Here is a 16,601-nt window from a genome sequence, read left to right on the forward strand (position 1 = left end):
CATCGGTGCAGCGTCGGCGTAATCCATAATTACGCTGATGCGATGGTCCGATGTTGTTCCTCGCTCCTGCGGCAGCACACATCGCTGTGTGTGAAGTCGCAGGAGCGAGGAACATCTCCTACCGGCGTCACCGCGGCTTCCGTAAGATATGCGGAAGGAAGGAGGTGGGCAGGATGTTTACATCCTGCTCATCTCCGCCCCTCCACCGCTATTGGCCGCCTGCCGTGTGACGTCGCTATGACGCCGCACGACCCGCCCCCTTAGGTCGCCGGCCAAAGCGACGGTCGCAGGGCAGGTGAGTGCATGTGAAGCTGGCGTAGCGGTAATTTTCGCTACTCCAGCTATCACACGATAACGTACCTGCGACGAGGGCGGGGACTATCGCGTGCGACATCGCAGCATCGGCTTGCGATGTCGCAACGTGCAAAGCCCGCCTAAGTCTCAGTCTGGTCCTGCGTGTATCCTATAGTTTTTGCCAGTTTTTCTCTCTACAGTCTCTGTCTCTGAGGCTTTGTACCCACAATGCGTTTTTACATGCTTTTCTGCAGCGTTTTCAACTGCACCTTTTTAATGCCAAAATGCATGCGTTTTGATTTCCCAGCAAAGTCTATGAGAAATAGGGATTTCTTGTGCCCACCATGCAGTTCAAAATGCTGCATTTAATTTGCATATTTTGTGGCCAAAACCATGCGTTTAAAAAAGCAGCATGTCAATTGTTTTTGCCATTTGAGGTGCGTTTAGATAACATAGAAGTCAATGAGAAGCAGGGAGTAACCAAGAAACATCAAAATTCCAGCGTTTTACCTGCTTTTTAGGTGCAGAAAACATGCATTTTAGACTACCAAAACGCATGCTTTTTGGACATCAAAATAATGATTTCATATGTCCCTTTTACACACACACACATAATCCGACATTTAAATTAATGAAAAATAAGAAGTTATTGTTATTTTTTCAATAAATAGTATATTACCGCTATAATTTAATGAAATATGTCTATTTTCTTGATTACTTCTTTATATTAATATGTTTGGGGTTTTTTCCTCTTTTTTCACTGTTTGACAGATTAAACTTTATTTAGCAGTGTCCTGATGTTCAAAACGCATCTGTCAAAAAAACATGCAAAAAGCGCTAAAAACGCATCAAAAACGCATGCGTTTTTAGCGCTATTTTGTGGTCAAAAGCAACTTTGGCAAAATCAATTACGGCCAGAGGGTGCATTTAGAAATGCAAGGACCTCGACGCTACGTGGGCACATAGCCTGGTTGTCAGCTGTCCATGAGTTACTAATTCTTAGAGCAGAAGAAGCTAAATGGTATCTGTCATTGCCAGTGGATAGAGAAGCATGAATCTAAGAGGTTTTTTGTAGGTAAATTAATACATAACATACCTTTAATGTATATTGCATTTGATATGGAGACCCTTTATGTTGCAGGAGTAGAGCTGCTTCTCGGTTTTCCATATCACTTGAAGTCGTTTCTTTTCCTAAATAGACTATTTCACAAACATCTGAAGGGAACAGAAGTTGAAATGTAAATTGAGCAATTAGTTCACACTTCTGAAATTAATAAATTAATTGTCCAAGTTCAGAAAATGATGTCCGAACCAGCTGCGGGTTTCCTGACTCGAACGTAACATTGTCATATATGCCATATATTCATGGGTCAGGAGTCCAGCGTCGCTTCCAGCTCTGCTGCATGAAGGTGACCGGAGCAGCAGAAGACACATCCGCTCCTGTCAGCTCCACGCAGCAACTGAGGTGAGTAGCGCGATCAGCTGAGCTGTCACTGAGGTTACCCGTGGCCATCGCTGGATCCAGTGACAGCGGGTAACCTCAGTGACAGCTCTGCTGATCACGCGGCTCTCTTCATTTGCTGCGTGGAGCTGACCGGAGCGGCGTTGTCTGCTGCTGCTCCGGTCACCTTCATGCAGCAGAGCTGGAAGCGACGCTGGACCATCCTGGATTACACCGGACATGGAGGGCTTTTTGGGGCTGATTAAATTGGTGAACCAGGGAATGTGTTTGTGTTTTTTATTTCTAATAAAGGATTTTTCGGGTGTGTGTGTTTATTTACTGTAAATTACAGATCAATCATGGAAGGTATCTCGGGGAGATGCATGACATGATTAATCTAGGATTTAGTGGCAGCTATGGGCTGCCATTAACTCCTTATTACCCCGATTTGCCAACGCACCAGGGCAAATCAGGAAGAGCCGGGTACTGTCCCAGAACAGTCGCATCTAATGTATGCGACCATTCTGGGCGGCTGCTGACTGATATTGTTAGGCTGGGGGGATCCCCATAACGTGGAGCTCCCCATCCTGAGAATACCAGCCTTCAGCCGTATGGCTTTATCTGGCTGGCATTAAAATTGGGGGGACCGCACGCTGTTTTTTTTAATTATTTATTTATTTATTTCTATACTCCATAGTGACACGCCCACCGACTGCTGTGATTGGGTGCAGTGAGACACCTGTCACTCAGCGTGGGGGCGTATCTCACTGCAACCAATCATAGGCGCCGGTGGGTGGGGAAAGCAGGGAATACGAGATTGTTTAATGAGCGGCCGGCTTTTTCAAATTAGAAAAAGCCGCCGGAGCAGTGTGAACGCCTTGCAGCGCCAGTGATCAGGGATCGGTGAGTATGAGAGAGGGGGGGACACTTCAGTCACTCGGGGAATTAGCGGTCACCGGTGAATCCTTCACAGGTGACCGCTAATCAGTACACGGCAAACAGACAGAGCCGCGGCATGACAATGAAGTCGGGTGAAGTTCACCCGAGTTCATTCTTATCCCGCTACCCTGTCTTCCGACATGTAGTAACGACATTTTGCATCACACCCGGACATTTCTCACGGACAACATAACCACACATCCGTGCAAGGAACGTTTAATTTAGACTCCCATAGGCTAACATTATGTCCGTGTGTGCGTGCTACATCCCAATAACGAACATGCTTCCGTGCCAAATGGAGCAAAAAACGTGGGACGCACACGAACACATGGAAGCTCAAATAACATGCATGTGTGCCTTTAAACATAAAAAAAATATGTGCACGTTTGGTCGTATCTCCGGTATGTACGGAAACGGACCAAACACCCACGTTTTAAACGGATGTGTGTTGCAGGCCTTAAACAATAAGCAATTTCCTATGACTTTCTAGTACGGCAGAAAACTGCTGCAACTTTTTAAACCCATGTCCGCTTTGTGAGCCCCAAATCTAAGAGAATTTGTTCCAGATAAAACATATACTTTATTCACACTGGGTTTGAAGAGAAGATCCAAAGACAAAAGGAAATTTAATTTAAATTGCTATCTATTTGATGCTATAATAAAAATCAGCACAAATTTCAAGTCATGCTATTAATTTTTTAACCAGCGTTTAGCATAGCCCACAAATGAAATGTAAGAGATCTGATGTAAAGAACCTAAAAGCAGAGCAGAGTTTGAAGATTTAAAAAAAATAAACTAACGGAAAAAAAATAATAGGTCTTTGGAATAGCCCAAAACGATGCTTTACAGGGATTTTTTTTTTAAATCAAAATCTGCAGTAAAACAAACATGTGTAAATACAATCTACAGTTGTAAGACTCCGACGCCCTATTTATTTATAGAAATTTGCACCTGAAGCCACTCTTAAAGGAAACATAGGTGTTTACAGCATACTAGGTTTTTATTGACTTACATATTGAGTTGAAATAGGAAAATTAATTAGTGTGAAGGTATAATATCAAATCAAATGTATACTTTGATTTTATATTTGCCAAACATATGCAAAAAGGTTGTTTTGGCTTACATTTGCCATACAAACAGCTATACATGATCTATACTTTATGATTTTTAATGCAAGAGTATTGTACAAACAAATGTATACTGCAGGATACATTTTGTTATATACAAGGGTAAACAGTAATAGTCAAATGCAACTGTATAGGCTGTTACGTTTTCCTCTAGTTCAGGATTTATGTATGAATAATTGTAAGATTTTCTGTATCATGTTGAAAAGTAATAAAAAAAAAAAAGATAGGCATTCCATTAAATTGAGGCATATGTTCGACAGCACTGCTCAAGCTTGTCAAATGGAAAACCTTAAAAGGGTTGGTCCAAAGGCAAAAGAAAATTTTATTTAAATCCCTATTTATTTGAAGCTATATAAGCTAAATTCTAATATAACCGGTATTATAAATCCCCAACAGTTCCCTAACTACACTATCTACTATTCTTTTTTTTTGTTTACAATTATTCATACATAAATCCTGAACTAGAGGGAAAAGTAATGGCGTATACAGTTGAATATGACTATTACCGACTCCCCTTGTGTATATATATATATATATATATATATATATATATATTTAATTTTATATAAAATGTATCCTGCCGTATACATTTGTTTGTACAATACTCATGCATTAAAAGACATAATGTACAGCTGTTTATATGGCAAATGTAATCCAACTATACTAATTAACTTTCCGATGTTAACTCAATATGGAAGTCAATAATAACCCAGTATGCTGTACACTCCTATGTTTCCCTTAAGTGTGGTTTCAGGAGCAAATTTCTATAAATGTAAAGGGTGTTTGATTCTTACAACTACAGATGGTATTTACAAATGTTTGTTTCGCTGCAGGTTTTGATTAAAAAAAAATCCCTGTAAAAACATTCTACTGTAAATTTAAAGAAAACATCAATTTAGGGGAGAGGGTCTTGTAATAATTGAATTTGGGAAATATTAGAACTTTAATTTTTTCAAGTTTACCATTGTTTTGGCCTATTCCAAAGGTCTATTGTTTGTTTGTTTGTTTTTTTTTGTTTAAATATTCAAACTATGCTCTGTTCTTTGTGTCTATAGTTTTAGTGACTACATCAGTACTCTTACATTTCATTTGTGAGCTATGCTAAAAAATTCATACCATGACCTAAAATTTGTGCTGACTTTTAGGTGTGAATAGGGTTTGGTAAAATCCTACTAACTAATATACCGTAGTACTTAAATTTGTTGCAGTTTTCTGTATAGAATCTGCTCCGTAAATTACATTTTTATATGCACAATGTAATGTGCGAATGTTTTAGGAAGGTATGGAAAAAAGCTGCAAAGTTAGAATCCTTGAAAAAAAAATGAAAGTATTAATAATTTATTTTTTATAAATTAATTAAATGAAAAGTAAATGAATAAAAGAGAAATGTAAATCAAATCAATATCTGATGTGACCGCCCATTGCCTTCAAAACTCCATGAGTTCTTCTAGGCACACAGTTTTTAAAAAAAATTGTTAGGGAGGTTGTTCCAGACATCTTGGAGAACTAACCAAAGATCTTATGTGTATGTAGACTTGTTTAAATCCTTCTTTCTCTTCATGTATCCCAAACAGACTTGATAATGTGGAAACCAGGGCTCTGTCTAGAACATATCAAGATATCATCACTTCCTGAACTCCTTGGCCCGTTCAGGGGTTCAATGCTGGTCAGTTGCAGGGAGCGATCCTGCAGCTCCACACAGTGCAGGCAGTGGAATCTCTCCTCTGCTACCTTTCTCTGTGACACTGGCACACACGCACCCTGACGACGTCACCACGCCATGCGCCTGTGTCATTTGAAAAGTACCCGGCGGGAGATGAAGTGGTGCTGCAGGGGCCCGTATGAAGATGTGAGTGGTGACTTTTTTTTTAATAGACTAGGGGTAGAAGAGGGGCTTCAGGGCTTTATGGTGCACAGGGGGGGGGGCTTTGACACATTATAAGTGAATTAAAGGCAACCTGTCAGATCCAGTATGTCCTCCAGCAGTATTCATATCAGTATTTCAAAATTCCCTGCCTAACCAGTCCTGTGTAATGCTAGTCAATAAAATTAATGTTCAAAAAAGGGATTTATACCGTGCGCTGTTCCTATGCTGATTAGGCCTTGACTAGTCATAAAGGCATTGCTTATGCAGACTAGTCTGCCCTCTTTCCATGCTATCAAACCCCTGTGGGCATAACATGATTTCCACAAGCCAGCGTCACCACCAGCCCCTGGAAATTTTACGAATGCACATGGCTGTGTTCACTCACACTGAGTTTCATTTGTTGTCGGGTGTACACGTACCGACTTCAGAGTGGCGCATTGAGCATGATCAGAAGTGCAGAAGCTGTTTTAAGTGTTTTAATTGTTAACAAAGGGGTGATAAAGGGTGTTTTTTTGTATTTTATTTCAATTAAAAGATTGTTTCACTTACAGATTAAGACGCCTCCCATTACTAACCCAGGGCTTAGTGGCAGCTGTGAGCTGTTATTAACTCCTTATTACCATAATTAAAACCACACCAGGGCAATTGGGATGAGCCGGGTAAATTTCCGGGAGTGTCGTATCTAATGGATGTGACAATCCTGGGTGGCTGCAGGCTGCTATTTTTAGACTGGGGAGTGCAATAAGCATGTCTCTCCCCATCCTAACAATACCAGCCCCAAGCTGTCTGCTTTATCATGACTGGGTATCAAAATTGGGGAGGATTTAAAATTATTTATTTAAATAATTAAAAAAGCCGCATGCAGTCCCTCTTATTTTGATACACAGCCAAAATAAGAGCATGACTGGGGACTGCAGTCTTTAGCCGTATGCTTTATCTGTGCTGGGCATCATAATATGAGGAACCTTCTGAATAGGCCCCTAACCAGGTAACCATGTTACCCCACTGTTACAGTCTGCACCCCGCTTGTCACACACTAATCCCCTGTCACACTCTGCACCACCCCTCTGTCACACCCTGTACCCCTCTGTCACAACCTGCCCCCCTCTGTCACAACCTGCCGCCCCTCTGCCACTCTATACCCCCCCTCTGTCACACTATGCACCTTTCTGTCACAGCCTGCCCCCCTCTGTCTCAGCCTGCCCCCCCTCTGTCACAACCTTCCCCCCTCTGTCACAACCTGCCCCCCCTCTGCCACTCTCTACCCCCCCTCTGTCACACTATGCACCTTTCTATGCACCTTTCTGTCACAGCCTGCCCCACTCTGTCACAACCTGCCCCCCCTCTGTCACAACCTGCCCCCCTCTGCCACTCTCTGCTCCTTTCTGTCACATCCTGCCTCCCCCTGGCATAGTCTGCATGCCTTACACAGTTTTCACCCCTTTGTCACACTCTGCCCCTCACACTCTGCCCCCACACTCTGCCCCTCACACTCTGCCCCTTTCTTGTCACACTCTGCCCCTCACACTTTTCCCCTCTCTTGTCACACTCAGCCCCTCACACTCTGCCTCTCTCTTGTCACACTCGACCCCTCACACTCTGCCCCTCTGTTGTCACACTCAGCTCCTCTCTTGTCACGCTCAGCCCCTTACACTCTGCCCCTATCTAGTCACACTCAGCCCCTCAAACTCAGCTCCTCACACTCTGCCCCTCACACTCTGCCCCTCACACTCTGCCCCTCACACTCTGCCCCTCACACTCTGCCCCTTTCTTGTCACACTCTGCCCCTCACTTTTCCCCTCTCTTGTCACACTCAGCCCCTCACACTCTGCCTCTCTCTTGTCACACTCGACCCCTCACACTCTGTCCCTCTGTTGTCACACTCAGCCCCTCTCTTGTCACGCTCAGCCTCTCACATTCTGCCCATCTCTAGTCACACTCAGCCCCCCACCCTCTGCCTCTCTCTTGTCATACTCAGCCCCTCAAACTCTGCCCCTCTCTTGTCACACTCAGCCCCTGACAGTCTGTCTATCTCTGTCACATTCAGCCCCTCACACTGTGCCCCTCACAGTCTGTCTCTCTCTGTCACACTCTTCCCTCACACTCTGCCCCTCTCTTGTCACATTCAGCCCCTCTCCTGTCACTCTCAGATCCTCACACACATTTCCTCTCTTGTCACACTCAGCCCCTCACATTCAGCCCCTCACACTCAACCCCTCTCTTGTCACACTCAGCTCCTCACTCTCTGCCTCTCTCTTGTCACACTCAGCTCCTCACACTCTGCCCCTCTCTTGTCACACGCACACACTCAGCCCCTCACATTCTGCCCCTCTCTAGTCACACTCAGCCCCTCACACTCTGCCCCTCTCTTGTCATACTCAGCCCCTCAAACTCTGCCCCTCTCTTGTCACACTCAGCTCCTCACACTCTGCCCCTCACACTGTGCCCCTCACAGTCTGTCTCTCTGTCACACTCTGCCCTCACACTCTGCCCCTCTCTTGTCACACTCAGCTGCTCACACTCAGCCCCTCACACTCAGCCCCTCACACTCAGCCCCTCTCTCGTCACACTCAGCTCCTCTCACTCTGCTCCTCTCTTGTCACACTCAGCCCCTCACACTCAGCCCCTCACACTCAGCCCCTATCTTGTCACACTCAGCTCCTCACACTCTGCCCCTCTCTTGTCACACTCAGCCCCTCTATTGTCACACTCAGCTCCTCACACTCAGCCCCTCACACTCAGCCCCTCTCTCGTCACACTCAGCCCCTCACACTCAGCCCCTCTCTTGTCACACTCAGCTCCGCACACTCTGCCTCTCTTGGAACACTCAGCTCCTCACACTCTGCCCCTCTCTTGTCACTCTCAGCCCCTCACACTCTGCCCCTCTCTTGTCACACTCAGCCCCTCACACTCAGCCCCTCACTTGTCAAACTCAGGCCCTCACACTCTGCCCCTCTCTTGTCACACTCAGCCCCTCACACTCAGCACCTCACACTCAGCCCCTCTCTTGTCACACTTAGCCTCTCACACTCATCCCCTCTCTTGTCACACTCAGCCCCTCACACTCTGCCTCTCTCTTGTCACACTCGACCCCTCACACTCTGCCCCTCTGTTGTCACACTCAGCCCCTCACTTGTCACACTCAGGCTCTCACACTCTGCCCCTCTCTTGTCACACTTAAGCCCTCACACTCAGCCCCTCTCTTGTCACACTCAGCCCCTCACACTCTGCCCCTATCTAGTCACACTCAGCCCCTCACACTCAACCCCTCACACTCAGCCCCTCTGTTGTCACATTCAGCCCCTCACACTGTGCCCCTCACAGTCTGTCTCTCTCTTTCACACTCTTCCCTCACACTCTGCCCCTCTCTTGTCACATTCAGCCCCTCTCCTGTCACACTCAGATCCTCACACACTTTTCCTCTCTTGTCACACTCAGCCCCTCACATTCAGTCCCTCACTCTCAACCCCTCTCTTATCACACTCAGCTCCTCACACTCTGCCTCTCTCTTGTCACACTCAGCCCCTCACACTCTTCCCCTCTCTTATCACACTCAGCCTCTGACAGTCTGTCTCTCTCTGTCACAATCCGCCCCTCACGCTCAGCCCATCACGCTCTGCCCCTCTCTTGTCACACTCAGCACCCCTCATGTCCTCCTCTTCACTCATTACCTGTCATGTGTCCTCATCTGCTACAGCTGCTCATGTATCTTCTGGCTCCTCCCACATGGGTCATATGGGCATGACGTCATTGCAGGTCCTGCAGGGTAGCAGATTAGAGCTTCCCTGACTCTGCAGCGCGCTCCTGCATTGAATCCTCTCTCCCCTTCCCCTTGAAAAAAAAATTGCTGTATTTGCTAGTTGGCAAAGGGGAATCGGGATTTAAAGCAAAACAACAAACTGGTGTTTTAACATGGCCCTGGGAGGAAGTAGCTCTGAGTGGGCCCCTATAGGTCATGGGCCTGGGGCGACAGCCCCCTCTGCCCCCCCAGTAGCTATGCTATTGGGACATCCCTAACATCCACAATATATCGTTCAAGATCAAACAAGTTATGTATTATGCCTCTTGTTCCTGCTCCAAAATATATGTTGGCCTTATTTCCTAAGAGCTACTGGTCAGAACCAGAAAACATGTTAGTAATTTCCGTGTGACAAAAGATGTGGATGATCTTTCTTTGCTGAAAACAATCCCAAGGCATTTTAAGATTTTCAATGGATGCGACCTACACCAATTTCAGATGTGTGAGATGGATGGAATTCACACTGGAATTAGGGGGAGGGGAGAGATGTGAAGAAGTTGGCACAATTAGAATGTCGGTGGATCGTTAAATTATATTCTTTTGCTAATACCGATCTTTCTGCATTGGGTCTTTGATTTTAATTTTTTATGTCTGTTCTGTCGTGTTTTAGTTTAGTTCTCATTGTAGATATATACAAGTGCATCTCAATAAATTTGAATATCATCAAAAAGTTAATTTATTACAGATATTCAATACAAAAAGTGAAACACATATATAGAGCCATTACAAACAAAGTGATCTATTTCAAGTGTATATTTCTGTTAATGTTGATGATTAGAGCTTATAGCCAATGAAAACCCAAAAGTCATTATCTCAGAAAATTAGAATATTATCTAAGACCAACTGAAAAAAATGTTTTTAACTTAGAAATGTCGGCCTGCTGAAAAGTCTGTAAAGTAAATGCACTCAATACTTGGTTAGGGCTATTTTTGCATGAATTACCGCATCGATGCAGTGTGGCATGGAGGAGATCAGTCTGTGGCACTGCTGAGGTGTTATGGAAGCCCAGGTTGCTTTGATAGCAGCCTTCAGCTTGTCTGCATTGTTGGGTCTGCTGTCTCTCATCTTCCTCTTGACAATATCCCATAGATTCTCTATGGAGTTTAGGTCAGGTATGTTTGTTGGCCAATCAGGTACAGTGATACTGTGATTATTAAACTAAGTATTGGTACTTTTGGCAGTGTGGACAGATGCCAAGTCCTGCTGGAAAATTAAATCTCCATCTCCAAAAAGCTTGTCGGCAGAGGGAAGTGTGCCGTCCCTGCAGCGGATAAAACCGTTTGGATCCGGGGGTGGTGATCGTTCGTGGCTCGAGGGTCTCCGGACCCAGGAGCTTGGGGGCCACACTCAAATGAAAAGGGAGTATTTACAGGGGATTTGGTATAGTTCGTGACGCGACCCGTGGTGTGCGGTAATTGGAAGTACCGCCGCTGCCGCTGGGAGTACCCGGGGTGATGGAGTGGGGCAGCTAGATGATGTTGCCCTCCATGGGAATGGGTAGGCCCTGGGACTTTAGATGGAGGTGCGGGGACATAGTGCAGAGGTCAGTCAGGTACTCACTTAGCAATGAAGTAGACGCTGACAACAGGGTAAACCAAGTCTCTGAACGCCGTTGCCTCTTGAGGGGAGCTCGTCCGGGTCCTGTACCCTGCAGTACTGCTAGTGGTCCATAACGTGCCTCCTGGCACAAAACTTTTAAATTGTTCTTTGTGGCCCGGTAGCTTGGAGCTGTCCGGGCCCCACTCCCCACTATGGCTAAGTGAGGGAGCCTGCTCTCAGGAGCTCACGCTTGGGATTTCAGTGGGCTGCTTGCTAGAAAAGCCCTCTCCCCCTCGATTCGCTAGTGCCCCCGATCTCTGAGCTGGTGGGAACAGTCGAAAAAGGCCCTGTCCTCCGCAGGTTAATTGCCGGGTTGCCTGAAGCTTCTCCCCGACCTAGGGTCCGTGTAACCCGACGTGCCTTCGGTCCCAGACCGGTGATAGGACCAGGCTGCTGACTGTCCTCCTTGACGGGTTCCAGGCACCTAGCCTCAATCCCCTGCGACTGGGGGTCCGACTCCTCTAGGTCCAGACCACCGTCTGTGGCCTAGTTTACTACTCCCCTGGGAGCTCCGACTCCCAGCTTCCTCAGAGCTTCTCACAGCTCGAGGGCTACCACTGAACTAACTTGACACCTCCCACCTCCCTGTCTGACCCCTAGGTGGGCGGTCCTATTCCTGCTTAAGCAGCCCACTGGTGTGCCTGACAGGTGTGGTGCAAACTGTATCTAGGATTTGTGAATGCCGATGGAGGCAGTACTGCAGGATGGAGACCTAGAACCATTGGGGGTTGAATACTGCACGGGGAGGGCAGTTTGTGCAGTACCCTGTGATGACCTGAATAGTCCAGGGGCGTCACAGAAGCATGAAGTGCTCTAAAATTTCCTGGTAGATGGCTGCACTGACTTTGGTCTTGATAAAACACAGTGGACCTACACTAGCAGATGACATGGCTCCCCAAACCATCACTGATTGTGGAAACTTCACTGTAGACCTCAAGCAGCTTGGATTGGGTGCCTCTCCACTTTTCCTCCAGACTCTGGGACCTTGTTTTCCAAATGTAATGCAAATTTACTTTCATCTGAAAGCAACACCTTGGACCACTGAGCAACATTCCTGTACTTATTCTCCTTGGCCCAGGTAGGACGCTTCTGGCGTTGTCTGCTGGTCATAAGTGGCCTGACACAAGGAATGTGATGCTTGTATCACATGTCCCGGATACGTCTGTGTGTGATGGTTCTTGAAGCAGTGACTCCAGCAGCAGTCCACGCATTTTTAAGCTCCCCCAAATTTTTGAATGGCCTTTTCTTATGTGGTGTCCCTGAGGCTCTGGTCACCACAGGATACTGCACCTCAATTAAGGTGCGGTATCTATCTTAGGTAAGGGGGTGTTAATCACCGGTGTTCCACATTCACACACTACATACAGCTTAGGAGCTTTCACACAGGGTGGGATGGCTCAGGGTAGGCAGGGGGGTGGCCTCCACGATGCATGGGACTTCCCGGTCACTGAAGCCAGCCACCTACAGGACGGGGTCCACTTGGGGGTTGAAGTAAACGCAACACACTCACATAACTCAGATCAGTCGAGACCATAGTTCTGACAAGACGCCTCTGGAAAACTTGGACTTTACTAAGCCCGGGGCTCGGAGCGGGAGCTCAGCCCGGGTACCTAACTACTGAGGGGGACACCCTAGAAATAGAACGCTCTCTCTCCTTCTCTCTTCAAACACCGGTGGTGGCCCCTTACTTGCCTGGGATTGACCGGATCCCATCATGGCAGGGAGTAAACTACACCTTGAACCCGCAGAGACTGTGTTGGTTTGTCCTTACCAGCGTCGCCGGCCAGCGCTTTGGTGCCATTACCTCCCCTCTTCATCCACCCGGGGACCACTCCACCTGTGGGGAGCGACACCATCCCGGCTGCCTTAACACCTGCCCCGGTGAGTAATTCTGTAGTGACGGCTATTCCTGGCCGCATTCAACAGGTGTAATCAAGACAAACTCTCCCAAATACCCTGCTTCCCCCACCATTTACTGTACGCCTCGGGGCAACGGAATGGGGCAAGGCCACCCGTGACATCGCCTGACCCGACCCGAAACAGCCCGACAACGAGTAGAGGCCGTGGGGGGCTACACTTAACAATCCTTCCAAGACTGCGGTTATACTAGTTGCTTGCCCACCTTTATTTACCACACTTTTTCCTTCCGCTGAACTTTCCATTAATATGCTTTGATACAGCACTCTGTGAACAGCCAGCTTTTTTTTATCAATGACCTTTTGTGACTTGCTCTCCTTGTGGAGTATGTCAGTGACTGTCTGGACATCTGTCAAGTCAGCAGTCTTCCCCATGATTGTGTAGTCTACTGAACCAGACTAAAGGACCATCTTAAATGCTTAGGAAGATGTTTTGTGTTAATTATTCTAATTTTCTGAGATAAGGACTTTTGGGTTTTCATTGGCTGTAAGCCATAATCATCAACATTAACAGAAATAAACACTTGAAATAGATCACTTTGTTTGTAATGACTCTATATAATTTATGTGTTTTACTTTTTGTATTGAATAACTGAAATAAATTAACTTTTTGATGATATTCTAATTTATTGAGAAAAAGCAAGGACCTGTGGAGAAAAAAGCGCATAGGGTCTTACCCTGATAAACAGGGGTTAAGAAGAGAGTAATCCTACTCACCGATCAGGGTTGTGACAGGCACAACTCCTGTAACCACATGTAAATGGATCAACGGCAGCAGTACCCCAAGCGGCAGATAACAGAGAGTGATAGTGGAGAGGGGCTTTTGAAAACCACGCCAAAGATCTCAGATGTAATCTTGAATTAATGTATTTTTATTTTGGCATAGGTCTACGCGTTTCAGGAGGCTCAGCTCCCTTCCTCAGGACCAGCAAGCACAAGATACATCAAATCTGCAGAATCACATGTATACAGACTATATATACCCAGCAGAACATCAAAGAACCGCCCTCAAAAAGAAAAAAACCGGCGGGAAAAACTCCACTACCTGCATAGTATGACGTAGTCCAGTGAAAATTCAAAGAAATTAACCTGTGTCCATAGAAACAGTATCTTTGTTAATAAAATTACATAAACAATGCAATCAAAAAAAGTTAAAAATAAAATTCATGAATCAAATAATTATTGATTATTTGATTCATGAATTTTATTTTTAACTTTTTTTGATTGCATTGTTTATGTAATTTTATTAACAAAGATACTGTTTCTATGGACACAGGTTAATTTCTTTGAATTTTCACTGGACTACGTCATACTATGCAGGTAGTGGAGTTTTTCCCGCCGTTTTTTTTCTTTTTGAGGGCGGTTCTTTGATGTTCTGCTGGGTATATATAGTCTGTATACATGTGATTCTGCAGATTTGATGTATCTTGTGCTTGCTGGTCCTGAGGAAGGGAGCTGAGCCTCCTGAAACGCGTAGACCTATGCCAAAATAAAAATACATTAATTCAAGATTACATCTGAGATCTTTGGCGCGGTTTTCAAAAGCCCCTCTCCACTATCACTCTCTAATTTATTGAGAAGCACTTTTACATGTTCTTCAATCTCGATGCATGTCAATATGATTGATATCTTTGTGTAACAATGAATATGAAAAAGAGAAGTAACTTTACCAATATTTGTATTATTATAGTTATCTAACATTTTTGTTATCTATTTATTCATTATTTATTATAATATATTTATATATTGCTTGTTTAATTAATTCACATTCTTTCATGATTAACATTATTCAAACTTATTTATATTTTTATTATATCATGATGATTTATGATTATTTATTGATTCAGTTTTCTTCTTTATAGAGAATTTCACACTACTTTCCCTTCTTTGTCATTCTCTTTTTCTTCTTTTAGATTTTTCAATTAAACTGCACTTGAACAACCACTAGATGTCATCAGCATACTCCTTTTCACTATAACTTATCCATGTACAACATGATTCTTCACCCTGGTCTTCAAAAAAATTGCCGCTGGTCCATGCATGTGCGCTTCGTCCCTTACCCCTTGTAATGCCAAAAGTACAAAGCAACATGTAATTATGATGTCAGAGGGAGTTTTCTCCCTTCTATATGCACATGCATCACTATGAACACGACACCATTACTGATTTAAGGGCGAAGTACCTGGAGCGGCCATGCGCCAATCAACTGGTGGCTAATGGAGGATACTTGTCTATGTAAGAGGACAAGAAATTACTAGCCATTTCAAGAAGTGAAATGTGCATCTGCTTCAGAACTTTAGCATTAAGATGGGTAAGCACCTCAAATTGTATTGATTAATATACATTCATGCTACCTTTGCTTATTATTCATCAATCATCATGCATGGTTATTTTCCAGAAAGTTAGCAGTTGTACTTACTTTATACTGAATTACGTCCATTGTTGCATTATGAATATATGAATAATATTGCTTTGTCATATGTGAATATGTATTGTGTTCAAAGCTAGATATACTTTTTTTTTAATATCAGTTTGAATCATGATGTTTACATTTTTGTTAATAAATTTGGAATACATAATCATGTATTTATTTTATTTCTAGGATATACACAATTATTTTATTCTGGACCGCATAACTTTTATTTTTTGTTACATACAACTTTTACCATCATGTTTATTTGTACTATCCAGATCTTTCTGCTGTAATATGAAGTTTCCCTTTCTTTTGTCTTGATATCTTCCATATTGACCTCTGAGTATTTTAACATGCTGTATATGCTTAAATATTTTTCTATTAAAAAAACATACTTTTTTTAAAAATATGATTGGTTAATTTCAGTTACTACATTTCTTTGCGTATCTTCATATTGTAGTGGGAGTGATTCACCCACATAATATTCCCTTTCTGGAATATGTATATGGAGGAACTATTCAGTTATGTTCCTGGCCACATTGAACAATTTGTGCTATGTCTAAAATCTGACAAAATTCCTGACTTTGTGCAAGTGTACCTAGAATTTATGCTGTTTGCCACCTATGAAAAGTGACCACAACAAATATTGATTTGATAGAGTTTTTTCTTTTCATTCACTTTCCATTTTGTTAATTCATAAGTATATACTCAATTTTAAGTATTTTTCCACACCTGTCTTAGGGTAAGAATGCACTTTGCGTTTCCACCTGCGTTTCTCCTGCTTTTTAGTTCCGTTTTGAGAAGCACCTTTTTCATGCCAAAAGGCATGCGTTTTGATTTTCCAGCAAAGTCAACAGAAAATGGTGATTTTCAGACCACACTTTGCGTTTCTAAACGCTGTGTTTAATTTGCATATTTTGTGGCAAAAACCATGCGTTCAAAGAAGCAGCATGTCAGTTGTTTTTGCCATTTTGGGTGCGTTTTGCTAACATTGAAGTCAATGAGAAATGGCAAAAACCAAGATTCCTTCAAATTCCTGCGTTTTACCTGCTTTTTATGTGCAGAAAACATGCGTTTTGGACTTCCAAAACGCATGCTTTTTGGACATCAAAATAATGATTTGATATGTCCCTTTACACACACACACACAAAATCCAACAATTAAATTTAAGAAAAATATGCATTTATTGCTATTTTAGCGATAAA

The 16,601-nt window shown here is 44.0% G+C and overlaps 1 protein-coding gene across 4 annotated transcripts in view; it reads right to left on the reverse strand.

Annotated features, from left to right (window-relative positions):
• The window catches only part of LOC142296261 (uncharacterized), a 321,619-nt gene that overhangs the window by 169,790 nt on the left and 135,228 nt on the right, over positions 1-16,601 (reverse strand). For all 4 annotated transcript variants that reach the window (XM_075339645.1, XM_075339664.1, XM_075339635.1 and 1 more), the window contains one exon: positions 1,391-1,509. In XM_075339645.1, the coding sequence (XP_075195760.1) occupies positions 1,391-1,509 (119 nt within the window). The remainder of the gene's footprint in view (positions 1-1,390; positions 1,510-16,601) is intronic.

The sequence above is a fragment of the Anomaloglossus baeobatrachus genome, chromosome 1 (assembly GCF_048569485.1).
Source record: "Anomaloglossus baeobatrachus isolate aAnoBae1 chromosome 1, aAnoBae1.hap1, whole genome shotgun sequence".
In the NCBI taxonomy this organism is placed as follows: domain Eukaryota; kingdom Metazoa; phylum Chordata; class Amphibia; order Anura; family Aromobatidae; genus Anomaloglossus; species Anomaloglossus baeobatrachus.